Source organism: Taurulus bubalis (genome assembly GCF_910589615.1).
Source record: "Taurulus bubalis genome assembly, chromosome: 9".
NCBI lineage: Eukaryota > Metazoa > Chordata > Actinopteri > Perciformes > Cottidae > Taurulus > Taurulus bubalis.
This window is the reverse complement of record NC_136597.1, coordinates 20,164,998-20,192,215: the sequence shown is the minus strand read 5'-3', so window position 1 is coordinate 20,192,215 and position 27,218 is coordinate 20,164,998. Positions and strand designations below refer to the sequence as shown.

Sequence of the window (27,218 nt, the reverse complement as noted above, 5' to 3'; positions counted from 1 at the left end):
GCCACCACACGAATTCAAGGCTTTGTCACCTCTTTTTATCGCCTATAGATCACACAGGCCGCCTCAGCCCCGACACCATCCTATTTCTCCAAATGTCAGCGGTGATATTGGAGCTGATATCTTGGCAGCTGGAGATGAGGGGGGGAGGGGGGGGGGGGGGGGGGCGCGACTGGACGCAGAACACATTGAATCGAACAGATAAGAGAAAGCCTGTGTATTCTGTCAGGTCCTCCCTCATTTCACAGCGAAAAGAGGACCTTGTTGTTATCACCATCCAGAAGCACCGGCAAAAATGCACATCTCTGACTCACCCGTAAATAAAGACAATACATTGTTTATTTTTTGAGGAGGCCTTAAACAGCTCAGCAATTGATTATCCCGGAACAACTGAAAATTAACAATTTTTTTATCACTTTCTGAAATTATGTGATTGAAAGATTCAAAGCAATTACCTACCAGTTATGGATAGTTATCTTTCTTTGACTCTGCCAACAAGTCAAGTTGCAGTTTATATCTACGCATGTCCAAAATGTCACCACTTCATCATGTTATCCTATTTGACATTTGTGTGACATTGTCATGATTAGCATATCCATTATTGAGTTATGGCTAAAAGCTTCACAGTGACCTTGACCTTTGACCACCAAATTCTAATCGGTTCATCCATGATACGAAAGACTAATATCTAATATGAGCGTGTCAGAGAACGCTGAGAGAGAACAGATACATCAATTCCAAGAAAGTTGTCCGGCTGCATCGTAGTGGAAAACTCTTCCAATACCAGCGATGCTGTGACACCGGCAACAAAGCAAAACAATAAAAACACAACTAATAGGATTCTAGTTTGTTTATTGCTTAATTCAGATTGTTGCATGAAAATACTGGAAGGAACTTTTTCCATAAAGACCCTTCTAATATAACCAGTGAGAAGTGCACAGAAAAAGCACAAATACGAGCATCTCTCATGTGGAATTGTGTGTTGTGTTGGACCCCATCACTCGTGATTGAAAAACAAATAAAGTTTCCATAGCTTTAAGTTACCTAACGCTTCACAGCTGTCAAGGTTTGCATGTATGTTTCGAGCTGAATTTTCTTTCCCAGCATCCAATCCCCACTAATTGGGAGAAGAAGGGAAGATGTGTTCTTGTGAATTGCAATAAATTAATGAGGGCCCTTCTGTCTGCTTAAACGCAGATAATCAGCTAAGAGGCGCCCTGGATGCAGATGCACAACCCCCCGTGTGCGTCCCATAGCCCTTTGTTTTTACCAATGTTTGTAGTGGAAACGCACAAGCTGTCAGGTCTGCTCTGACTCTACACACGAGAAACACACACACATACACACTCTCTCTCTCTTTCTCGCTCTCTCAAACACACAGACAGAAGTTGAGAGCATAGCCTCCCATAAAAGCGACCACATACACACAGACAGACACACATGGCAATCACACTAAGATACAAACCAATTTAGGCAGGGACACAGATAGTCATGAGTGTACACACACACACACACACACACACACACATGCATACTCATATTTCCAATAAACAAGCACGCCAGTGATGGGTATGTGTAAAGGGAATAAACTAGCTGCTTTGAAATGCATTATGTCTCATTCTGAGTTATACAGACGGCCACAAGTCACAGCTAATAACTATGGGGGCAGAAAAATATGGCTCCTTTGTCCTTTGTTCACCGGCAGAGGTATGGCAAGAAACAAAAAGAAAAGGACAGAAAATATTTTACATCCCCCCCAGCCACAGTAACTTGCTGTGTCCCATAATTGTACACACACGCGCACACACACACACACACACACACACACACACATACACACACACACACACACACACACACACACACACACACACACACCTGAGTCATCTTACACCGGGTTCAATTCATTAAATAGACGCTCTGGTTCACCGGGGATTGGCATCGAGATACTCAGGCATGTAGTTCATTTTCTCCGTCGCTCCTCCAGTCTGATTGAAGTTGACGGCCTTTGATCTTGATTAGCATGTGAAAGCTAAAACATGCACTAAGACAAGGCTCGGTGTTACTCATGGATGACACCACGCTGATGTCATCCTCATCCGCTAAAGGGAGATTTACCCAAAGTGAGATTACTTTTATCCCAATGAGTTAATGAGGTGATTGAAATAAATAAATAAAAAGGAAGGTGAACGAGGAGCTATAATGACCTCCAGGACTTTGTTTGCTTCTATAATTGGTTTCTTGTTTCTGTGCAGGTATATTAGACGATAGCCTCCTACCACAGCTCTTGTCTGAGCACCTTAGAACAAGCAAACAAGCACTTCTACATCCGACTCCCAGCAGTGATGTGTAGAGAAATGTGTGCTCTGATGAGCAGCTTTAGTTCCCTCAGGAAAAAGATGTGTCATGGCTTGTTTGTGCAGCTGTTACTTGGTGGTAGCTGTGAGCGAAAGGAATCAGCACGGATGGAAGCGCAGGAGATAAAACAAATCCTGAAGAGCTATGTCCGTGTTGGGTTGGAGAGGCAGAAGCAGACACGGGGGCCCGGAGACTTGATTTGAGGCTGAAAAGGTCAGCTGGCTTCTTATTGAGATAAGAAACAGATGAAAAGGAAAAGGTCAATTTATCATCTCCCTCCTAAATCCCTGCTGCTCCTCCACGGTGAGATTTAGTGGACTGACTGATAAAACTCATTGACTTCATGTCTTGTGGCAGACGTGGCATCACCTGTATCCGAGAAGTACAGCGCACACATCCAAGATGTGTGACCTGGATTTTAACTTTCTCTGGTCTAAAACAACTTTGTGTTTAAAAAAGAAGAAAAAACTATCCGTTATACAGAAGCAGCCAAGCGACTGAATGTGTGATTCACACTACATTAGACTGTGAAATCTCCAGTTACACAGCCAGTGTGAGGTTATGCAACGCTCTCTGCAGCGTCTTCAACCTGATAAGTATGGGAATAGCATTAGACGCTGAGAGGGGAGCTATAGAGCCAGGACGTAAATACTAATCCTTTGTAAGCAGAGTAGAACAAGATCATCTCGGCATATTAATATCTCAATTTCAGATGCTGGGACCCCGAGACCGACAGCGGTGGAGCTCGCAGACATCCACACATGGTTGGCTGACGGATCAAGCTTATGGTTGGAGGCTGTAGGATGAAGCAAAGAAAGGGCACTGGAACTGATGGGTAATGGGGCTGACTCAGATATATGGTTCTTTATATTAGCACGCCATGCAATTGATTTCTCGGTGCATGCATCCGTCCATCTGTCTCCCTATGCACCTGAAGAGAGTTTCAGAAATATGGACCTCTGTATTGCATGGGAATTGCAAAAAGCAGACCTGAAAACCCAGATTATATTTGGGGCTAATCTTTCCCAGGTGGACACAAGATCAATCAAGCGGCACGTTTTGTCTCTCCTCCCCCTCTTTCTTCACTCCTATCAGTTTTGATGGTTAAGGGACATCCTTCAAAAAAACATAATGGAAAAATAAGATGGATGAGAGCATTTGGAGCTAACTGACTGGAGATAGTGCTGAAGATGTGTTGGGGGATGAGAGCAAGGTTCGACAGCATTAATGTCCCATCAAAGCCATCACAGGCACATGGATGCCCATATGTATGAAGTATTATCTCCAGTGTAGATTCATATTTCATCATAGGCCTGCAACTAATAATTCTTCATTATTAAATGATCTGACAGATTTTCAGAAAATTGTGAAACATGAGATTCTTGGAAATGTCTCAAATGACCAACAATCTCAATGACTTGACTGTTTATTATAAAAATGGTCATTGGGAGTTGCAGTTGACTTTTTTTCTCCAATTATTTTTTAAATAACAACTTTTTTTGTAATGCGCCTTGAATGCAAAAACAGGATAAAAACATGATAGCAGAAGGCAAAAAGTGGGAGCATGTATATAGAAAAGAGGATGGTCTCCAGGATGGGCTTCCTTGAGGAACCTCATAATTACTATGACATGAATTCACCTTCAAGTTTTGGGAGTGCTCCAACTGCAAGTCAACTTACTTTGTCTAAGCAGAAAATTCACTTTTATTTTCAGAGCCCGAAACATTCAAAATGACTCCTCTCCTACTTTACAACTCTTTAGACTAAATGCAAAAGCAATGCCCTAGCTTACACAGATGACACAAATATACACTCTGCTGGCTTTGGGATGTGATGATCCGTGCAGCCCGGTGGAGCTCGACAAACCTTTTCTCAGAACGCCTGGCTCTCGTGATAGCTGCTCAACCTTTCGTTTACTGCATATTCATTAGCAGCATGGTCGGTGGTGTCGCAGAAGCAGCAGCAAGTCAGATGTGTCCTCCTTAGACCTTCTCCGGTCCACAGGTTTCACATGTGGTGCCACCACACAGAAGAGCACATCCTCCCCCCGCTGCAGGACCAAACTCCTGGGAATCGTGCTCCACCCGAGGAAAAAAAATTAATTTCAGATTTGCTTCACTTCACGTCCGTCTGTCTGTCCCGTCCCGTCAACCTGGTGACACTACTCAACATGACATCGCTAAACTCTGAGGTTTCCATTACAGTGCCCTAATGGTCGCTGTCACGCTCTAAAATTCATAAACACAGCTTTCTGGTTTTATATATTCACTAATACAATGTTTTTGTTTCCTGTAGAGAGATGTGTGTGTGTGTGTGTGTGTGTGTGTGTGTGTGTGTGTGTGTGTGTGTGTCTCATTCATATGCATCAGAAAGTTATCAGGGATTGTTGTGCCTCATTGAGCTGGAAAGCAGCTTCCCATTTATTTCTCAAATGCAGCGGAGAGTGATTCTGTTTAATACAACTTATAAAACTGGTTATGGTGCTTTCAAAACTTAAGAGGCAAAGAAAAGCCGGGCTCATTAGAAAATGACTTAACAGGATAATGAAATGTTGACCGTCTGTGCTCAATATTACACAGCAGTAATACGAGTAGCTGGCTGCTACTGTTACCTAGTGGTGGCTCATCATCAGCGCTAACCTTCGACACCTAGAGGAGTCTTTTTTCAGCCCGTTCTCATTCCCAAGGCTCTGTCACGCCCTTCAGCATCCGATACCGACGCACAAGGCACCCTTTATCGTCCGTATGAGACACACTCCTCATTATTAGACACTCCTGGAGTGTGACACAGAGGGTCACGTATGCGATCATTGAGTATATGCAAGTTGAAATTCCGTGTTTTCGCATTCATGCGAGTGCTTGATCATCTTTATCGTTGGTGCCCCTGCAGGAGCAGAGACCAAAGCTACTGTCTATTGCACCGCTGCTTACGCTCGTCACAGCCGCATGTTTACGCGACAGCATTGATAGAAGCTACCACGTCTCCTCCTCCAACCAGGAGCAGAGCTTCGCCTCGCTGCCATGCCGGTCTCCGCTGGGAGTCAACACAACACCGCTGGAGGCCCAGGTTGTATTGCTGGAGGCAAGTGAGGCACGGAGAACCTGAACAAGGACTGATTGGGTCAGACTGTCAGACCTGTTGCAGTAAAGTGAGAGGTTTCCTAAAAGGGTGATCGGAAAACGCTGCCACTTTCGTCCACAGGGACCACAAAGGAATGCAAGTTTCTAGTTTTAAGTAAAGGTATGTGTGTGTGTGTGTGTGTGTGTGTGTGTGTGTGTGTGTGTGTGTGTGTGTATAATCACGGAAAGGTACTTAAAGAATAAAAGCAAAAATACTCACTATTCTATTTAGTTGTTACATTATCAAATATCATTATCATTATTGATCCAGAAATATGCAAGATGCAATGTAATGTTGTAGCAGGCTGCAATAATTGTAATCATTTATATACTGTTGGGTGGCTTCATCTGTTGCAATGCATTCTCTCTGAAATGTAGTCAAGTAGAAAGTAGAATGAAAATGGTTCTGAAGTACAGAACTTATTAAAGTTCCACCATTGATTAATACCAAAAAGCGTTCATGACCAAATCATGTGCTGGTGTGTCAAATTGAGAAAGGGAAAGTGAGTCCGCTGCCCTGAGTAGATGACGCGCGTTCGGAGCGTCTGTGTGACGAGTCAGAAGGAGAATGTGCTGCTCTTTTCTTTTTTAGTTCTTTTGTTTTGATTGCAACCCTATTTGCAAAAAAAGGCTTTTGTCAAAAGACAATGCAGCCCATTAATGCATAAACACACTTGCACACTGCAGAAATCTCATCCGATGCACACAACTCTGAGCTACGCCGCGCTGCACCACTCATCAACATCTGCCATCCTGCTAATTAGACCCCAAAAAAGCCACACATCACTGGGTTTCAGCGGTGCACAGACAATGCCTGACACTCACGAGGGGAGCTCACGGACACAATGGGAATAACAAAGCTCTGCCAGATCACACAGCGAATCTGCTACAGTATGCTATTGTCTTCAAAAAGGGACGCGAGCAGCAGCCTGGTTGAGAATGCAAGCTGCTCGAGTCGGGCCGAGCGAAGTGTGAGAGTCTTTTGGATCTCGGGGTCAATAGGTTCAACAAGGTTTCATCCTCGGACAAAAATGAGAAAAAACCTTCCTACTTCTTCTCCTCCGCACAGAGGACAATCATTGGAAGGTTAAGTGGACTGGGATCCAGCAGCGAGCAGACTGGGGCACAGGTTGAAACAAATGTAATCAGAGAGATCAGAGAAGAAGAAAAAAAAGAAAGAATCATGCACAACGTTTGATCAGTAGTGGGAATAACAATAAGAAAGTGGGAGTTGGAAGGGAAGAAAAAGTGCAAAGGCGACGGGAAGATTCACGTGTCCTCTTGTCCGGGCAAGAAAGCTGATACCATAAATAAAAAATGTCAACGCTGTGAGAAAGCTTCGCAGGCCAGCTGAGAAAGGTGAGCACATTTCCATGCAGCCGTGAGAACAGAGAGAACGCGGGAATGGAGAGAGAGTGAGGGAGCCGGCAAAGTCATAAATCTCCCACAGCTAGTGGGGTCAGGCAGACGGAGAGAGTGTCAAAATTGTTCCTGAGTGTGAAGGGAAGGGGAGGAAGGCGGCAAACCAACCACTGTGAATGACTCGGGCTCCTCGAATCAACCTGCCGCAAGGCCGGTCAGTCACGCTGTGACAACAGCAAACCACTTCGACCTCATCTGCATACACACATTCAGCAACTCTGCAAAATCAAGAGTAAAGGGGCGAGTGTGTGCGTGTGTGTGTCTAGGTGTATGTGTGTGTGTGTGTGTTTCTGAACAGCAGACAGACAGCAAGGAAAAAGATTGAGCGAGGACGGAAAAAACAAAGACGAAAAAAAATATGAAGCGAGGGTGAGAGCTGAGCAAGCCGGACAGATGAGACAATATGTAAGAAAGAGGATTAGGATGCCGGTGGTGTGAGCGCGGCTTCCTGCTGTCACAACACACTGCTCCTGACCACAAAGACATGGCGACACACTTTTATAGCTGCAGGGAGAGCTCTGCTCCCTGGAGAAGGTTCTTCTCCCCGTCTGTCTCCCATCCTTCTTCATTGCTGCCAGTTGTGTTGCTGTTTTTATGCATTTGCTGTGCTGCTGCTGCTGCTGCCGAGGGTGCACTGCTTGTTTCGTTGTCTGTGTGAGAATATCTGGTTTTCTGTGATGTGAGTGTTGTGTTTTTTTTTATTGATAAAACAGTATTCCAAACCAAAAAGTCAACTGAATTACTTCCATTCCTCCCTCTTTAGTCGTCTCCCAGCAATAGTGGGATTTCACTTTTGCTCCTTTCCTTAATTTCCCCTTTCCCCAGCACTTTCTTTAACAACTGTATTTTTAACGGCTTACCCTCTATTCCCATCCCAGTCTTTATCTTCCATGCTCTATATCCTCCCCTGCCTTACCTCCCACAGCGGTGATCAGAAAGTAGGTGCTGATATTGCAGCTCCCTGTCTGAACCGGCTCAGTATATCAGTGGGTGGACAGACATGCCGGAGAGCCTCCTGTCCACAGTGAGTGTGCCCTGGAGACCGGCCCACTTGGCGGACACTGAGCCCCCCCTCCCCTTGCTAAACCACGAGAAAAAGGAGTCGACGCTATTTCTTAACAACTGGTGCGGAGAGAGCCACAAAAGCCGAGATAAGCACCAAGACAGCACTATTTTTACGGTCCTCCAGAGGAGAGGCAGGCACTTTGGTGGCTACCTATTCATCTTCCATGGTCTCTGGACAATGCTGTCTGTCTGCTAATATTAAACAGGCCATTAGTGAATGCAACCTCCTTTACTGCTGATCTAGAAGCTTGCAGCACGTCTTTCTCCGACCATTCGTGCAGCTCCGTATCGGACGGACATTGTCCACCGCCAGAGTTTTGGCAGAGTCTCAAGTTGCACCCGAGGTGACAGCTACAGGCAGCGGTTAACCCGAGCTCGTTCACCTCCCCCACTTCGTCTCATCCCGTCTTTTCACAAGGGTAAAGAGACACATTTCACGTCTAATTAATGCACGGGATGGTTGTATAAAACGGCTAATGAGGCTGTGATCACAGTGGCGTGAAGGCAGGCGCTACTGGAAGGGGGGGGGCTACCTCACTTCCAGGAGACACTGAGCTTCACAGTTATTAGCCTCACAGGAAGGGGGAGAGTGCAGGTGCTGAGGAGAATGCTAGTTTATCTCTACCCACAACCTGAGATGTTGCCCCTCTACCTATTTATCTGCCTCTCAATAAAACGCTAAAGTATTCGGCAGTTGCATCAGACAACAAACAAATCGGGAATGATTCTGAAAGTGTAAAGAGTTGCATGAATGCATGATGCCTTTTGAGAGATGAGCTCACGACCATTGAGACCAAGCATTCTGAGAGAAGTTCAAACAAACCTGCTGGCGCAACACTGACCCGGTGTCACAGTGACGCCAGAAGTGCCGAAAGAAAACTTTGGATGAAATGATATCAGTTGAGGACTCAAAAGTTGGCATAAACACATCATGTGAAATATGTCATGTACAAGGGTATGTATGGCTATTTCATGAAACCTTCCTCATCCTTCCTCATCCAGAAGGATAAATGGGCTGAAAACATCTGTTGGTGAGCAAAAAGCATCTCTCTCCATAATGCTGCCTCACTTTCATTCAGAGTATTCATCCCTAAAACACGAGGCACCTCTTTCCAAAAACAAACAGCAGCAGCAGCAGCCGAGAACTGCTCTCAGCACAGCTCGCATCATGAATCACACACACACACAATCGATGCCAGAGTCGGCCGTGCCTCCGCTCACCTGTGCAATCTCATACAGCAGCTTGTAGTGTTCCTCTCGCTTCTGTAAAGTGCACAGATTGCAGCCCATTATAGTCGTCGTGGAAACGCCAGGCGTCCAATTCTCCCCGAGTAGTGGTGGTGGTGGTGGTGGTACGGACACAGGGGGTCACCCTCCACGCCGGAGCGCTGGTTCTCATCAGTCACTCCTTAAGCAAGCATCTCTTTCAGGCATCCCATTCACACACACAAACAGACCCTCGGCTCAAAAGGGAGACAGAGAGCTCCAGCTGAGTCTGACAGATGAAGGTTCAGAGGAGACCAGCGTGGCAGCAGCTTCGGCAGCGGTGCAAAGTGGCAGCAGCATCGGCCGGCGTGTCTCCGCTCTCCCGCTCCCTCTATCTCACAGACTCTAAAACGCACACATGCACACACTCGCACGCCTGGAGTTGTGACTCTCTGCTCGCGGAGACACTCCCCCCTTTTTCCCCCTCCCCGGTGTGGGCCGGCATGACGACGCTGATACCAGCTCATGAATAATGAGGGAGCGCGCTGTGATATTCATGAGAGAGGCGGGAGCAGGGGAGGGCACGGACTGGAGAGGGAGGAGTGAGTGAGAGCGGGAGCGCCGGTTCATTAAAACTGAGGCACAGTTGCACAATATGCTCCTTTGTGTGAGCAGCTCCTGTGAGGAGCGTAGACGGGGATGAGTGAGCCTAGACGACACACACACACACACACACACACACACATACACACACTGTGGGCTGAGGAGGTTTTCTAAGGCTCATGGGTAATCTGCCTGAATCTGAGGCTATTCAGAGTATTTATCTGCTTCATGAGTGGAAGATGTGTTGTGTTTATTAGGAGAGAGGTGAATAGCATCACCGCTAGGGCTGCACAATATGAGGAAAAGATGTGGTCACTGATGAATATCGCGATGAAGATATTACTTAAAAAGATGATAAAGTGTAGTCAGTTCTGCCTTTCTGCTGCTAAAATAATGTATTTTATTGGACATTGAACTGAACACAAAAGGCACTCGTTAAAAAAAAGAAGGCTGTTACATTTTAAAGTGCAGTTTTCTACCGATACTCTTTCAACTAACTCAAAACAAATCCAAATCCCACTCTTTCATGAACTTCGATGACAGTATATAGTGCAGCCCCGATCACAGCTCACAATGGCAATGATTTTACTGAAATGATGTGTTGGTTAATCAATTAGTTGAGACCTGGAAAATTAATAAACAAGAATTTTGATAAGCAATTAACGGCTTGAGGCATTTGACAAGCAAAGCTAAGTTGCTGCTTTCCAGCTTCCTAAGATGTGAGGATTTGCTGCGTTTCTCTGCTTTACATCACTTTGGACTGAAGGTCAGAAATTGCAAGAAAAATAAATCAACAGATAACTAGTTTATTAGTCATTAGTTTTGGCCTTATGTGAGTTCCTCATTTATGATACATAAGATGAAAGAAGGAATTGAGTAGTTTGACATAAATAATTATATTCTTATTATTTTGATGATTAAAATGTGTATTTGTCATGATTGTGCTGCTTTTCATGTGATTACTAACCTAATGTTGGTTGGACAGGCAATCTAGTGACATCATCTTAGTCCTTTTTTTTTTTTACTATTTTCATATATTTTTTAAACCAAATGACCAAACCAATCGCCTAATTGTGGAAATAATCTGCAGATGTATTTAATAATCCTACAATGAAGCGATGTGAGCTGCAACATTACAAATCATCACAATACAATGTGACGTATTTCAGGAGCGCTAACACTTAATGGACTTCAACGTTGCAGTGCCAAGCTATCTTATTAAAGAAATACGAATTGACACATACCGGCGTGGTATAAATGAAACACAACTATTGCATATTTATAAGTGAGTAGGCACTACAGGTGCCACTGATAACAGGAGTCCTCACATCAAATTGGCAATCAACAAAGCCAGAGACTTCAGAGACAATACGTCAACCGTTGTCTTCCCTCAAACTGAGATAAATGTCAGACAATAGACCTCGACTATTGTCTCCACCACGGAAACCTTGTTGGTTCGCAGGAAGTTTCACTAACGAGTAATAATTATTAACAAATTGTCCTCCGAGCCAACCGTGGGGCTCGCCGTGCAGAACACAGCTAAGACTAGATGAGCGCTCATCAGCTGGCTACTGGGCATCCCGCCCCGGGGGACTCCATAATCCGATTTTCTGGGCTTTAATTTTACTCCACTGCCTGGAGACGAGCCAAACACACACGTACATCATACAGCACCATTATGGTTATTACCATCCACCATCCACCCAGCCTCCCTCTCCGTCTGCGCCGCACCAAACCGTCCTCGCTACCGTCCGCTCCTCATCCTGAAGAAGCCCCAACGAGTGTGTTTTCTGCAGTTGCCAGGCAATATCCAATCCATGAAGTGCTGTTCACTAAAGTGTCAATTTGACTTCAAAGGGTCTTGTTGGGAGACTAGGGAGTGGGGACAGAATATTGCATTTGATGAACAGGGTCGCGATGTTTGCTCGCGGTACAATGGACTGTGAAGGAAATGCGAGTCAGAGGCAGTCTTGTGAAATTGTATATTGAGGACCGAAGGCTATGAAGTGCTCGCGAGCGAGAAGGACTGCTTGTCTAGTTGTCTATAGTCAGCACAGATGGAAAATGTGAAACCCATCAAGGGTCGAATGCAATGTCCTCTCTGCATACAAGGACAAATATTAGACCCAGAATGTGCTGACGGTATCCAACATTAGTGATATACATGAAGAAGTGTACTCAGCGTTCAGGTCTGGATGACCATCACTCTGCGATGTTGCTCTCACTGACCCCTTAAGGTTAAGATGCTCATCAGTCACCCAAATTGTCTTTCTCATCATCTGTGCGGTGAGGCCGATACAGTTGCTTCTGCCTGCGGTCAAGCAGCACCTCTCGATGGGACATGCAGAGTGAACGATGCTCTTTGAAGTGTGCATTAAGACTGATAAAAGCTCTCCCGGGGTGCTTTATGGCCCAGAGTTTTACATTGTGACAGCGTGAATTTACCTGAGACTGCATTTCCAATGCGACCTGAGGGCAAGATTGGCACATTAAAAGATACATTCAGTAAAACCATTTACTTTCGGACAAGGTGAAGCAGTGCTAGATGTATAATTTGTCTTTTTTCCTGTCCCTGGTGGACTTTTTATGTGGCAGTTGTGATCAATATAAGAAACGTACTCAACACATTTTTTTTTTCTCAACATTTACAAGGAAAGTGAAGGTAGCTATTGAGAGTCAAGTCTGTATTTCATAAGATGACCACTGACTCTGTCTCCTTCTCATGTCCTTTCCACTTCCTCGCTGTCCTTTTCCTACTGTCCAGCGCTCGTTTATCATCCGGTCTGCCCTTTGCCTGCTCGGGTAGAAACAGGCCCTCAATCGTGTTCATTCTCTCAGTTAATGGGCCTCACATCGCTGGGCATGGAGAAGCGATTTGTCCTCACCGTGATGGGTGTATTTTGAGGTTTCTTCAATTGCATTTCTGACAAACTGATATTTGAGCTCACCTTAAAGCTGGAGGTATAACCTTCAGCCGAGTGTGTAATGCAGGTATGTGGCCGAGCTGTAAACCCCCGGACATCTCCGTCCAAAGCTCACACAGCCAAAGAGACCTTTTCTGCGTCTTGTCACACATACGCACAGTACGCACACACACATACACACACACCAACAAAAACTCAACTGATCATGCCGCTGCCAGTGTGGAACATGAAGTCACAATCGGTACCTTAAAACTGTATTTGTATCGATTTCTCGTCCTGGGTTAAATACCGCCGTCCGTCCCTCCGCAGAGAACTGAAGTCAATTCAATATTGCGCTGCATCTGGTTCAACAACCTGACGTGTGTCCCATCTGAACGCCGATTAAAGTTGTCTTTCATTTCCACTCCGACAGAAACTTCTGAAGACGACTGTGGCTGCTAATCGCTGTTATCGTCAGGGAAGCTCTCGGCAGCAGCTTTGGGTAAAGAAGACGCCCGTCATCTGACAAGCAAGACAATCAAATATGAGATGAGTATTATTCAATTCTAATAGACGTAAAGCTTCGGGACAGGGAGTGGGGGATCAGTCGAAGTGATGTCTATATTCCAACACTTGTGTAAGCTTATGGTAACCTTGACAACAAAACACCAGAGCATCTTAACATGGCTGCAGATTTAATAAGAGGCTGTTATTTCTGTGATTACTTGACTATGGCAATGTCTGTCAGGAATATCAAGAGTCCCCACAGTGTTTAATACATAAACAGGTTTATTAGGCCGGCGCTGGCACACCAGGTGGGTGTAAATCTCTTCTGGTGTGAGCACTAAAGATTGCAATCCTGTTCACGTGAAAGGAGAGCCGGGGGGATCCGAAAGTGGTTTGTGATGCGACGCGTGGCTCAGATCTGATCGCCCACCGCTGCTGTAAAGCAGCCGCTCCTCCTGGGTATCCATGTGACCTGATTTGGGAGTAATTAAATGAGGCCCTTTTGTGAATGAATCATCGTAGCGGCCCGCTCCTCTGATGAGAGCTTTGACGGGGGGAGTTGGTCCATCGTGCACGCGTGAATGCACAGGTGGGTGCTTCAAAGCCAGAGCGGCCCGACCGTGGGAAGCCAACCAAAACATCTTCCTCAATGACAATAAATTATTGAAAAGGTTAGAATTTTTTATTCACGTGGGAACATGACCGTGGATTGAAAAAAATAGCACGTTGTCGGCTGCCCTGCATGATAACAAGTGCAATGTTGCTTTTCAGGCAATCAACATAATGGCTGTTTAATTCATGTCCTGAAAAGCAATTGAATATTTCTGCCCACCTAAAGCCATTTCAAATCATGTAAATTGCACTGATTAATTATGAATTACTGGGTTATTTGATGCTCTGATTTAGCTAATAAAGTGACTGATTAAACACTATGTATCTACTTATCTAATAATCTGCTGAAAGACGTCAGTATGGCATCAACATTTTTGAGGAGCAAAGATCAAAAACCCTTTTCTCGATTCCCATAACACGGCAATAGTGAAAGGTAAATTATAACTAAGCTTAGCTTGCTTAACATTCCTTTGAAATCCACACTTGTTTTGCTGCTAATGAGCCTATTCACTGAGACATCCCACCACCTTCCATTGTTCCCACTCAAAGCAGCACACCACACACTCGGCACCACGCAACGCAGACATCCGACATGAAATTTGGTTAACCCTGATGCCTTCGTCTGCATGAAGATGAAACAAAGTGCACATCAGACAAGAAGCTTTTGCTTTTACACTGCCTGACTCTGAAATTGCTGACGAAGGGTTATATGCCAAGCATTTGGTTTAGTCTAGAGAAGAAGAGAAAATAAAAAGCAGAAGAGAAAAATGGAATTGGTCCATATGTGGGATCAACATGAAATACAAGTCAGACCGTGCAGCTATGAATGTTACTTACATTCCTCTGGGGGGAAATGTGCATGATCCGGATTAGTTTTCTACAATATACCTGTATACACTGTGAGATGATACAAATGTGTCAACAGGACATTTTTCAATAACATTGAACAATGTCGTAACAATTCCCTTAATCTCTCTAGTGGTTTTTTAGCTATTTCAGGTAATGCTGTGAGTCAATAAAGAGGACTGATTAATGGCAACAATGGATTTACAGGATGTTTACATCAATGTGACAAAGGACTATTGTTTTACAGGATTAACCAAATACAGACATATTGGTTTGTGCCATTTATCTATCAACAGTTTCTTAAAAGGTATCACACTTTTCGAAAGTTGGGTGGTTCACAACAAACAGTTTAAAAATAGGAATCAAAGCATTGCAGTTCGAGGTATCCTGGCATCTAGTCCCTAGTAGGGGTCAAGCTTCAAAAGCACTCTTATAATGCTCAATGCACCTGCATTCTGAATATATGCTTCAAAAAAGACAATTTACTTTTGAAATAACGTCTTAATCAGGTAACAAATCTCAAAATGTGAGCAAGAAGCTCCGTATAGAGACCTGCTTTAACCCAGGTGTGACCCCCCGGGTTGAGCTAGTGAACGATTCCATATCAAATTATTTACAATATGATTCCACATCATATCCCTGGGGTAATATCAAATGTTTTACTCCCAGAGAGATCATCTTGTTACGTGATGTAGCTATGGTTAGTATAATTAATAAAGTCTAAAACGTTTGGGCTAGAAGAGACAAAGAGAGGCCCTTCTCTGAACAACTAGTGGTGCACATGACTTTTCTCTTGAGATTGTTTTTTTGTCTTTGCCGATAATGCAACAATAACGTCTTTTTATTAAACCCTCCCTGCCTGGTAAATGCCCTTTTGAGTGTTACCCGCCTCTTTAATCCAATTTTCCAGTTGATGCATCAATATCCCAATCTAAAATTACATTTAGCATCATAAAAGATTTTACCCACATCGCTCACCCTTGATTGGAATAATATTTGGATCACTTTTTTATCACATTTAGCTGTGCACTTTTCTCTGCGGCCATAGCATTTGTCAGAAGTGCCCATCATGTGTGAACCAGGTGTGTTTTTTGTCAAATGAGCAATAAACACTACAATCGGTTTAAACGTGTTAGAGAAGTGACCTTTTCAGAGTGGAAACAGTTTGACGCATTAAGCTGGAGGAGAAGAGGGGAATAAGTGGAGCGGTGAGTGAAAGACAAGACTACTACTTTCTCTGCTGGATGCTTCTGTCTGCTTTCATATCCATTCAACCCCAGGCTAAAGAGTGTGTAGCCTGCACCAACTGCTGCCATGAAAACACTCACAACCCCCGTGACACGGTGACCCCGACACCCCCCGTGTAGCGGGACGCCCTCAGGACATCCTGCACTACTGCTGCACACAGCCTCCCTGCAGTTCTGGGGGAAACAAAGGTGGAAATGTTGGCTCTCCTTATTTTTAGCCTTGATGGTTGTTAAAATCCCCCCCCCGCCGCTCTGTGATGAATAGTAATCGTTTCAGATGCATAAAGCACTCGAGCATAGCTGGGAAGCATGCGTCGTATATCTGTGGATCTAGACACATTAGAGGTCCATGGGTCTGCCTGCTCTTGTTGCCTGAGGTGTTAAATGATATTTGTGGCCAGAGCTAGTCTCCACCCTTTTTATTATATTATTTGACATCTGATATACAGTAACAAGACCAGAGAGACCCCCCGCCATGTAAACCTCCACTGGGCATTAAAAGGATTACATAGCCACCCGATTGAGACGACACCGAGTAAGAAAAGAAAAAAGGTCTTGAACTACAATAAATACTTAGGCCATACGGTGGTAAATTCAGGCTTCCAAGTTGTAGTTTCTGATAGCACTGTGCCGATAGGAATTCAAATCTTGTGTTTACATGTTCAAGGAGGGCAGAATGTAGCAGACAGTGGTGTTTCACATTCAACGAAAATTTGAATAATGGACGGATCCAGATATTAAAACTGTACATATTTCATGTTCTAATATTTAAACCATGTATGTTTTAAGAGTAAGGAGAGTTAATCAATTTGCGTATTGTCATGGAAGCTCAAGGTGGCAGTTCTCACTGACAACAAGAAGCAAACATGTACAACAGGCAAGGCATTGATTTCAGACTGTGCCCATTGCTGGCTGAGTACTCGTCAATATGAAGTCAATACACCTTTGATTGTGGATGAGAGTTTTGTGGCCCTGAAGAGAGAAAGCAGATCTATAGAGACAATCAGCTCAGAGGGCAAACGAGTTAGACTGCATACAAACCTGTTGTTCTGCTCCATCTATTCAACTATTATGCTGATTCAAGCATAAACAGAACACCTGCAATCTCGTATTGTGCCCTACGCAAGGCCTTTTCAGGCAATGTCACCAACAGGTCATCTCATTTCGCGCACACAATACCAGTGTCTTCATGTTATTTCAATGTCATGTCGAGACAAAGTCACATGAAGCACATCCAGCAAACGAATCAAACGATGGGTCAAACATGGTCAAGCATGTATTTGAGCAATCTTAAAAGGTACACTATCAAATATTGTTATTATAGCAACAGTGGATCAAATGACATTTGAGGTGTGAAAGACAATTATCTGACTCTACAGCTCTGAGGTTCTACTCTACTCTTCGCAGATTGCAAACTCCGATGAAGCCATATATCTTTCTCAAGAGTCGGTGACCAAATTAGAGCTAAAAATGAGAGTGAATATTGGACTTACATTTGTCACGGGTCCACGAACACAACACCAAATGAATGCTTATGTTGCTCCGTGTCTGCTGAATGAGTAAATGCTTGCTAAAAGCTTAGCCGTATGAACATTATACAGTGATATGTCACATGTTGCGTTTTGGCTGCTCCCAAATTGCCAAAAAACAATGATTAATGCAGCTTTTACATATATCCAGACATGTCTTTTAAGATAATATGGTCGACTTGCTTTCAGTCAGATTTTGAGGGTGACGATCAAAGTGAAAAAGAAACAGAATTTATTTCCGTGAGCCTCTGGCAGGTCGATTGAATCCTACATATTACGTGTTGATGGAAAAGATTTTATCAAGAGATGTAATGCTGACATTTTTCCTCCTTACTGTCATTTTATTTTCAATCTGTAGACTGAAATTAATAGCGCAATCTGCAGTGCGGATTGGTAATATGACCGTGGGTATTGAGGTTTACTAAAAATCAACTGATGCAATTTTCACAGTTGCACCAAAGCATCGAGGCAAAAATAATGTGATTTAGAAAAGTTGAAAAAAACAAAGTACATCTCAATCTCGTCAGACCTGGCAGCAGCACGGTAATTTGTGTTTGCTCTACATCAGTGCAGCAGCGGGCCACCGACGGCTCACAGTGGGAGCACAAAAACCCCCATTTCCTATATGCAGTTTTCTTTTGGAGACTTTCATACCTTGCCGTGCCGGGTGTTGGGGGTGGGGGGGAGTCATCTGTGCGCCTGAGGATCAGCTTAAAACCTCCACCTAAACTGCAATGCTCCAGAATGAGAACGCCGACAGATCCGGTGGTAATAACAGACCTGCAGATGGGTCGCACGCTTGTTTTCCAGCGTACAGATTAGTCTGGAATTATGATGATGCCCAGGGGGCAGAAATCTTATTTTCTGTCCTCCTGATAAGAAAACAAGAGCGGAAGAAAAAGCAAAAGGAAGGCGAGGGAGAGGGAGATGTGTGGTTTACCATGCTGTGCCACATGCTGCTGTGTTGGCACTCCAATTTACAGTCATGGACTGAATCAGATAGAGGCTGACAGGTAATGTTTCAATGTTAGCTAATACAGCTTCATGTCCTGTGGCACAATAGAGTCAGTTGTGTTTGCATCCATTTTGCACTTCATAAAAGTATGTTTAAAATACATGTGCTGTTATCTCAAAACATACAGAACACATCTGGATCATATCATTCAAATGGCAATGTAATTTCTGTGTCTCATCCTGTCCATGATAGATTGTGATGAGATGTTAATAACTGTTGTCTTCTCGATAGTAAATGGTTTCACCTTTAATTTATTTGTGTTGGTTATGTTTTCAATTTGTTTTCAATTTAAAAAAGATCTATATTCAATGTATAACCTAGATGTGTGTGGTAATAAAGATGGGAGGTGGTAGTTATTTATTTTTTAAATGCAACACCTTGGTTGCTTATGTAGCTGCCTGGTGCTGGATCATTATGTGTTCCAAATAAAGACAATTTAAAAAAAAGTATATGTCAGTATTTCCTTTTGCTCAAACAACTGGTCAATTGATGGACAGAAAGATAAATCGTCAATCATCGAGCAAAAACACCATTGACATTTGAATAATCTTTAGGTTTTGGACTGTTGGATTGATGAAACAACGCAATTTGAAGATAACACTTCGGCCTCTGGGAACTTCAGATGGAATTTTTCATTATTTTGTATCTAATGTTTGAAGAGCACACACACATGCACTTCCATTCTTTTTTTGCTTTGAACAAAGTCATTGTGGCTCATCTCTGTTTGAGGAGAGAGACAATTTGATCAAAAATGAGTCTATGAATTCTTTCTGAGGAGGATGTCCACAAAAGACAAGGCAAACAAAATAAAAAGCATTTCCCAAAGCATTGAAATCTCTGGTTGTTTCCTCTTCTGTCATCTCCGACAGAACAAAGAGTAATCCAAGTCTATCAGGACTTTTATCTCGATCTAAGGACGTCTTCTTATGCAGAAATTAATCCACACAGTAATAACATTCACAATCAGAATATTAAAGACCTATTTCTCACACTTAAAGATCCACACAATACTAAATTATATTGTGTCAATTAAAACATCTGCCGTTTAATTACACCTGATCATGGATGTGTTCAGTTAGAATATAAATGTCCCCGTTGATTTGCACTATTGGATGCAGAAATAAATAAATACACTGTCACTCTCTCCAGCGCTCTATACCCCAAAGGACAGCAATTGATTTTCCAGTTATAATCAACACCAAAATTATTGAACGTCGGATGACAAAGTGTTGGGGACCACAGGCACTTCTCCACGATGAGTTTTCTGAACCTGGCCGTATCACCATGGAAACCACGGCTGTTTGACAGAGCTTATGACAAATAATTCTCCTGCACAGATTCATCTTAAAAATCTCTCTGCTTGAGGCACAGCCAGGTTGCACACACACTCACACACACACACACACACACACACACACACGCACACACACACACACACACACACACACACACACGGCCCTTTCAGAGAGGCTCTCAGTATTTGACTCGCGGAATGAGTGGCCCTTTAATCACTGGGTCCCAACAAGAAAGTTTCATATCAACAGAATTTGAAATCCATGGAAAAGATTTGCAGTTACACGTTTGGTACAGCAGCTGATGCATCAAAACATTTCACGCAAAAAGCATCGATCAGGACGGACAAACCAGGGTCAACAAGCAATAAAGATCTGGGCTCTGGGCTCAAAAACTACTCCATAATCAAATGAGGCCATATTTCTTTGCAGTGGCTATTTTATGAGATTATACATCTTGGACGTGGTGTTGTATTGATTTGTCCGTTGTTCTGCTTGATGGGCCTCGATTTGCTGCAGGGCATCCTCACCACTCACGTGGGACAACAAATCTGCTGTGACCCTGAACTGAAGCATCACAGGACTTCCTGTCCTCATACGAATATGTCTTCTGTCCGCTGGAGGAATCCACCCCAGCGTGTTGTCGATCAGATACTGCAGCATCAAACCTGCAGGAGTGACCCCATCAGGTCTACAGCGACCCACGAAGGGGTAACTAGGCTGCGCATCCCTCGATAAATATCTGTCGGGGCGGTGGGAATGTGGGCGGGTAAATCATAAAAAGCCCAAACGTGACCCCAGATCGCCCCAGCTCGCCGTTTAAAAGAGTCCATCTCAAGGTTTCGGGTCAACACAGCTCAACGCCCGCCCCCCTCCGTTTACTTTGGTGAAGAGAAGGTCGAGGTGCTCTCTCGCCAAAGACACTGTTAATACACAGGAGATAAATTAACAACCCCCTCCGGCGGCCTACAGGGAATAGTTTCCGCCTCGCAGCACACGGCAGATTAAACCAAAGGGGAACAATATTCACAAATCAGCCAATGGTTATGAGGAAAGCAGCAACACTATCCGTCAGGGGGCTCTCCGTCCTCTCTGACCGCTCCTCAGTGAGCTCCCAGCAATCTCTCTGGTTCTCAGAAACCACCAACATCTATCTGTATGCTGCCCACTTGATGTGCTGGGAAGGCCCCACTTCTTCTTTCAGGGGACATTATGCACGCTAGAAGGATCCCTAAGCTACCAAATCACACTAATCACATGGAAGTGTTCCTGTGAAAATATATTGCTTCTACACATGCCCATTAAATTAATGAATGTGTGTATGCAGCATATTGATCAGTGTAGCATCATTTTAATTCCAGACCATTGTTTTGTCATATTGGTCCCAAATATAGGAAAATGTTGTATTTCTGTTGACTACATTTCAAAGCATTGGGGTGTATTTTATTTTACATTAACATATTCCAAAGGGCATTTGTTTGCCTTTTCAATAAAGTGAGTATATTGTGTTATATTACTGTATACTGTAACTTGTATTACTCTGCTATAGTTAGTCAGCCCCAGTTTAATCTTCAGGATTATTTCTGATGGCTGTGTGACGGTTCGACCGACATCTTTCGACAGAGACAAGCAGAGAACAGGACGGAGAGACGGACGTTCAGCTGTCAAGCTGCCGAGAAATATGGTGTCACTAAATGTCATATTAGCCGGTGATGAGATCGAAAAGACAGTCAGAGAAAAGCTTTCTGAAAACCTCCAAGTTTCTTGACGAGAGAGTGAGAATGTGACGGGAAAAAAAGAAGAAAAACTAGGAATTAATCTTACCAGTCGCACTAAAAACTTAACAGCAGCACAGGTAGAATGTAAGTGTTAAATGAAGTATAAAACATGCTACGTTTTTATGATAAAACAGGCTTCATGACTTGTATTTTAGATACATTTTCATACATTCGACAACAAAGTCGCTAGCAGTGTGCCGAGCTAGTTTATTGTGTGTAGATTAAACAACAACTTAATGTTCTGTTGATTGACGAATGGGTCAGTTGTTAAGCAAAACTGCCAAAAGCTCTCAGGTTGCAGCTTCTTAAAATGTGAGGATTTCTGCTTTTCTCTGTTTTGGATATTAGTAAATTAAAAATGTTTTTGCTTTGGACTGTTGGTCGGACAAAACAAGCACTTGAAAGACATTTACCAGGGCTCTGGGTAATTACGACCGCCATTTTTCATATTTTCTTTGATTTTTAATAGACTAAACTAGTGGTAGAAAAGGAACTCGGGGTACTCACCAAGGTACTCAACCAATGGCATACTGGAAATAAGTGTACAATGACATTTATTGGAAATGTTAAAGTGCCCTCTTGCTTTCATGTCAAATTATCCCTCTCACAGCCATTGGCTGTTGCAAGGCCTATGATTGCTTCAATTTTTCCTCATCCGCTTTTTGCAAGAAACCAGCCTACTCTGCCCTCAAATTACAGATCCGTTGGGTATTTAAATCATCATCATAATTAAATGTAACATTAACCATAAGGTTGATATTGTACACTGAATAGCCAGAGAATGTAAAAATGGTGGCACATATCAAAAAGGTTGCCGACCCGTGGACTAAATAATGAATAACTGAATCAGCAACAATAACAAAAAGGAATTGTTGGTTGCCGCCATGTGCGAGTTTCTACATGTATAAGTGTTGAGTATCAAATGTACAATAACATGTGAAAATCTCAATGAATGATGATAACAGCAACACTGATGAACCAAACAGTATTTTTTACATTGCAATAGTTCACACTGGGTATTGTGTGTACTCGCCTTGGCACATGCATCCAATCCAGCTCTGTGTTCAGTCTTTTATAATGAACTTCATTATGTGGTACATTTCTTTGTATAACACAGGGACTCAGACCACACATTTCCCTCGGTGAGTACGCAGAGGAGCATCCTTGCCCCATTCGCTCACCCTGCTCTGCTCCTCACATCATAAAACTGCTGTTGGCTAATACTGTGTGTTTAATTCCTCGTTGTGGAGCTCACCTCAGGGTGCCCCTGCCAAACCCTTCCTGCAGGAGATTTACAGTCTGACATTTTGTGGACTAATTGCCCAGTCCGAGAGCAGAGAGGTCAGCCATAGCCAATACGGGGAGCCTGCTCACACACACACACACACACACACACACACACACACACACACACACACACACACCTGCTACAGGCAGAGGGGCAAACTCCTCAAACAGCAGGACCCCGCCCCACCAGGAGTCTCTTGAGTTGTCTGGAATACGGTCTGTCAGATACAATCTCTCGCACTGTGCTCTATTGTTTGGAGATAAACAACTGCCAGATATTTTCCCACCGACTGTATGTTGCTGGAACATAAATCAAAGTCAGATAAGAGGCGGATGTGTGATAGTGGAGATCCGCTGCATGCTCCCCTTGATACGGATCTAATCTTCTCACTTTGGATCAAATGTGTTATTCATCGTCTCCTTCTCCTCCACCCATATCATCAGCCCGCTGTCCTCGTACATAACCTCCTACCAATCTCCTCTTGATTGGGTGGAATAGATTGATGCTCCGACCATGGAAACATGCACACCCGAGCCAGTCTGCCTCTCGCTCCTCCTCTCACATTAACATTTCAAGCAGATCACACAGGTATTATTACATCTAGTTGTCCACCTCATTGACTCCTCTTATTGCTGCTAAAGAGTTAACAGATCAGTCCACTCCTCACCATTTACTACACAGACTGGAGTGGTTCTACGGATTAACCGACAGCCAAGCACAGTTTTGCCTTTGTCTGATCATTTTTAATAGCTCTTAATGACTATCTATTAAAGGCTACAACAGACGCCATGCTATTCTGAGCACTTTCCCTTTATTAGCATCAGCTGACACCCCCATCATTCAGTGGTTCCCTTGACTTTATCACTGCCGGTGACCCTTCCATCTATCTAATTAGCCATAATTTACTAATCACAAAGGCCACTTTCCCAGAGCCGTGCGCCCTCCATCAGTGAGCAGGGACAAAGGCTCGTTAACAGGGCCTCCCCACTATTGCCCCTGAGAGGTAGAAAATAGGGATTCCTCAGGTCAATTTAGAATCAAGAGCCATAAGATATGCAGAGGTAGTGCCAACGTGCAAGCCAGGTACGTGTAATGGCACACGGCCAAAGACACCACAATATAAAACAAGACTGTGTGGTGAAAATAGAAATCTGCTTTCCTGGGGCTTTAAAAAGAGAAGCATTATATAAAATCAGAGGCTACGCAGTTTGTCGAGGGCTACAACCTGCAAAGTGAGAGAGGAAAGGGAGAGGGACAATTTCAAGTTTCATTTTACAAGAGGAGGTGGAGAAAATCGATAGGCTGAATGCTGGCTTATTGCCAACTTGCTGAAGGAAAAAAGAGAGGAAAACACACAGCAGGTTGTTTTCTTTCCCCTTACTCGCAGCCCAGGATATTACATCACAAGCACAACAACAATGTCTAGTTGAGCTGCACTCCAACACACACACACACACGTATAGCTGGTGGAGGGGCACATATCAGAGATACTAGATCCATCAAATAGCTCTGTTTTTTGTTTTAGAGAATCCTCTGTCATATCGCAGGTGTTTTTCCAATTATGCTGCAATATCCAACTTTCTTACGGTTTAGAGCGGTCCAATTTCCAAATGCACCACTGAGTTTGTTCATACAGTACATGAAAAGTCAAGAAGAAATGATTAAGAAAAACGAATTGTGATGTGCAATTTTCCTGAGCCCAACATATTACCTTGGTCAATATTCTTGGATGATTTTATTGCAAATATCAGACAATCTATTGTTATCACTTTGTATCCCTTAAATAATTGACATCGTAATTGTCCTACACAATTAAGTACATTTCAGTCTTTATATTTTAAACAGTTTGACATGTTCTGCCATACAAGAATGTATCAAATGTCCTTGTTTCCCAAATCCTTTTAGTAACAGAATCCAAATCAAGTGTCACACAGAATGTGTACTCTTTTCATTTTTAATATGTGTTTTTATAGTTCAGTGAGTCTGACAGAGTGTGGCCCACATTAGTGATTGAGACCACAACCCTGTGCAGCTGCTCATGTTAGTGATGGGCATCAATAACTGGCGCCAGGCCTGTGGTTCGTAATTGTGTTGGAGGGGTCAGTGTGGGGTCAACAGGGCATTCCCTCGGCTTGTCTAATGAAGGGAACACAACTCTCCCTCTCACCAATACTCTGCACAGCCATCTCCAATCCCAGGCCCCATTGCCTGCGTCAATCACACCATCAGTAATAGATGGTGGTACAGCATAACACTGCCAGGAGGCCTACAAGCCATCAAAATATACAGTACTCTGGACAGTGAAATCATGTGTCGGATAATGCACTGTGTGTCATGTTTGTTTATTTTGCCATCAGACTGCAGATGTTAGTCTTGATAGAACAAACCAGGGTGGCAAGACTATAAACTGATATTACCAATTAGGTGAATCTCGGATTGAAATCTACTCTTATCACTTGTAATAATAATCTGAATCTTGTGTAATTAAATTGAGAAAAACGACAAGAACCAATTAAATCTAATCAGATGTTAAACCAATCGTTCAGCCCAAAGTTTGGTCTGAAGTCAAGCTAATTAAGATGATGGTCAGACACAGGCAATGAAAAAATAATTAAAAGTTAAGAAAGGGCTTACCACGTGTCAACAAAAAAATAACTCTCTGGACTAGGGTTGTTAATAATTAACCATTTCACTGTTAACGAAGAATACACATTTTGACAGATTCATTCGATCAGTTAAACAGTTACAATGTTAATTAATTAATTAATAAAAAATAAAAAATAAAAGCTGAGGAAAAACCCAGAGGAGCTGCTTGTCACGTTAAAAAGGACCAGCTGATCCACCTAAAGAGCCAGCGCCAGGGCTGTTGCTGACCTCCGGGACCCGCTTCACTTTAATCAGCATGCAAGACATGGCAGTTTGGCTCGGTTCTTGAGGATTTGTAGCATTTATTCACCGACAAATACACTGTAGACACCCTGCAATGGGATGTCCACAGCTATAACTTTACTGCTAACTTCATACTCATCACACAGACTCTCTCTCTCTCAAACGGACACTCGCTCGCTAATGTTTTGCGGGGCGTCCAATACACTGGTGGAAACCCTGACAGCGTATGGACCATAATGGATTCAAACTGTTTGTGCCTCGGTTATCGTGTGCTTGTTTTGTTGACGCTTTATTAGGAGTGCACGTCTGGTACTTTGTTTTACTGTGGGGAATTACTGAGCTAGCTAACTTCTGTGCAAGCGAGTAAAGTAGCTAGGCAGTTAGCTTCTGCCGTGTTGTCTTTGAAGATTCTTCCGCTACTCGTAAGATTTGAGCTGCATCATTACATTGCTTGGGAATTGTTATTGACAATTTATTGTGAAATACATTTTATTCATTTTTGTTCGGCCTTTTTCCTTCCTTCCGTTCTTTCTGTTTCTTCATAATGACACATTATAATGCATAATATTCCTTCACTTACAAGAAAAACTTGTGTATTCTGAATAAAGCAATATGAAGAAGCCTCACAGTTGATGCAACAGTGATGAGCTAATTGTTTTACTACTCTAATTACTTATGGAGGGGCTGATACTTGAGGAGAGGCTGACCTGAAGTCCACCACCCACCCAGCTCCAGCTCAGTGATGTATTACAGGTCATCCATCACCATTGGCTGGTGAGAGCCAGGGGAGGGCCTGATAGACCCAAGTGTCAGATATACGCCAGGGCCAGACGGGGTTCGTCTTTGAACTCTTAACAGGGCTCATTTTGGCATGATTGAATTAGACTTGAAATGCCTTCAGGAGTTGCACATGGGAAATTAAGTCAAAAAGCTTATTTTGTTAAAAAGCAATGTCTTATCAAGACCTGCAAGATAATGAGACGAAGAGAAACTATGGAAATGTTGTTGTGCTGAGATATTCACAGTAATGAGTTTGTTTGATGATGAATTAATTGCAAGACTAGAAACCTAAAGTAAACAAGAAACCTAAAAAAAAAAATGACATTATATCCAGGTCCGGATTTAATTTTCTTCTGCCTCCAACTGAAGCACCAATAGATTAGGATGGGAGTCTAGCTGAAATTAGATTAGTACAAAGTGAATGGCGTTGGTTACATGAAGAACAAGCTCGGTCCAATCAGTGTCCCTTTTCCAAGTAAGAAGCACTAAAACAAACATCAGCCAATTACGCTTCACATGAATAGCGGGACACTGGAAAATGCTGCAGAGGAAGAACAAACAGATGAGGGTGAACTGGAGGGAAGATTGAGGGAGTAAATGTGAACGGAAGAGAGACTGAGGATGTGTGAGTGTGTGTGGGCGTGGCGGCGGAGGGGGGGGGGGGGGGGGGGGGGAGAGAGAAAGCGTGGAGAGAGAGTGAAAAAGAATTAGAGGGAATATTTGAGAGAAATATGGCTACACATGTCAGCAAGCAGCCCGAGA

General features: G+C 43.4%; 1 protein-coding gene across 1 annotated transcript in view; it reads right to left on the bottom strand.

The window, feature by feature from the left end:
• The window catches only part of LOC306741852 (PDZ domain-containing RING finger protein 4), a gene marked incomplete at both ends in the record, with an annotated part of 46,372 nt that extends 37,121 nt beyond the window's left edge, over nucleotides 1-9,251 (bottom strand). Inside the window, one exon of the mRNA XM_079224176.1 lies at nucleotides 9,183-9,251. Coding sequence (XP_079080302.1) covers nucleotides 9,183-9,251 — 69 coding nt within the window. The remainder of the gene's footprint in view (nucleotides 1-9,182) is intronic.
• Between the last annotated feature and the right edge of the window lie 17,967 nt (nucleotides 9,252-27,218).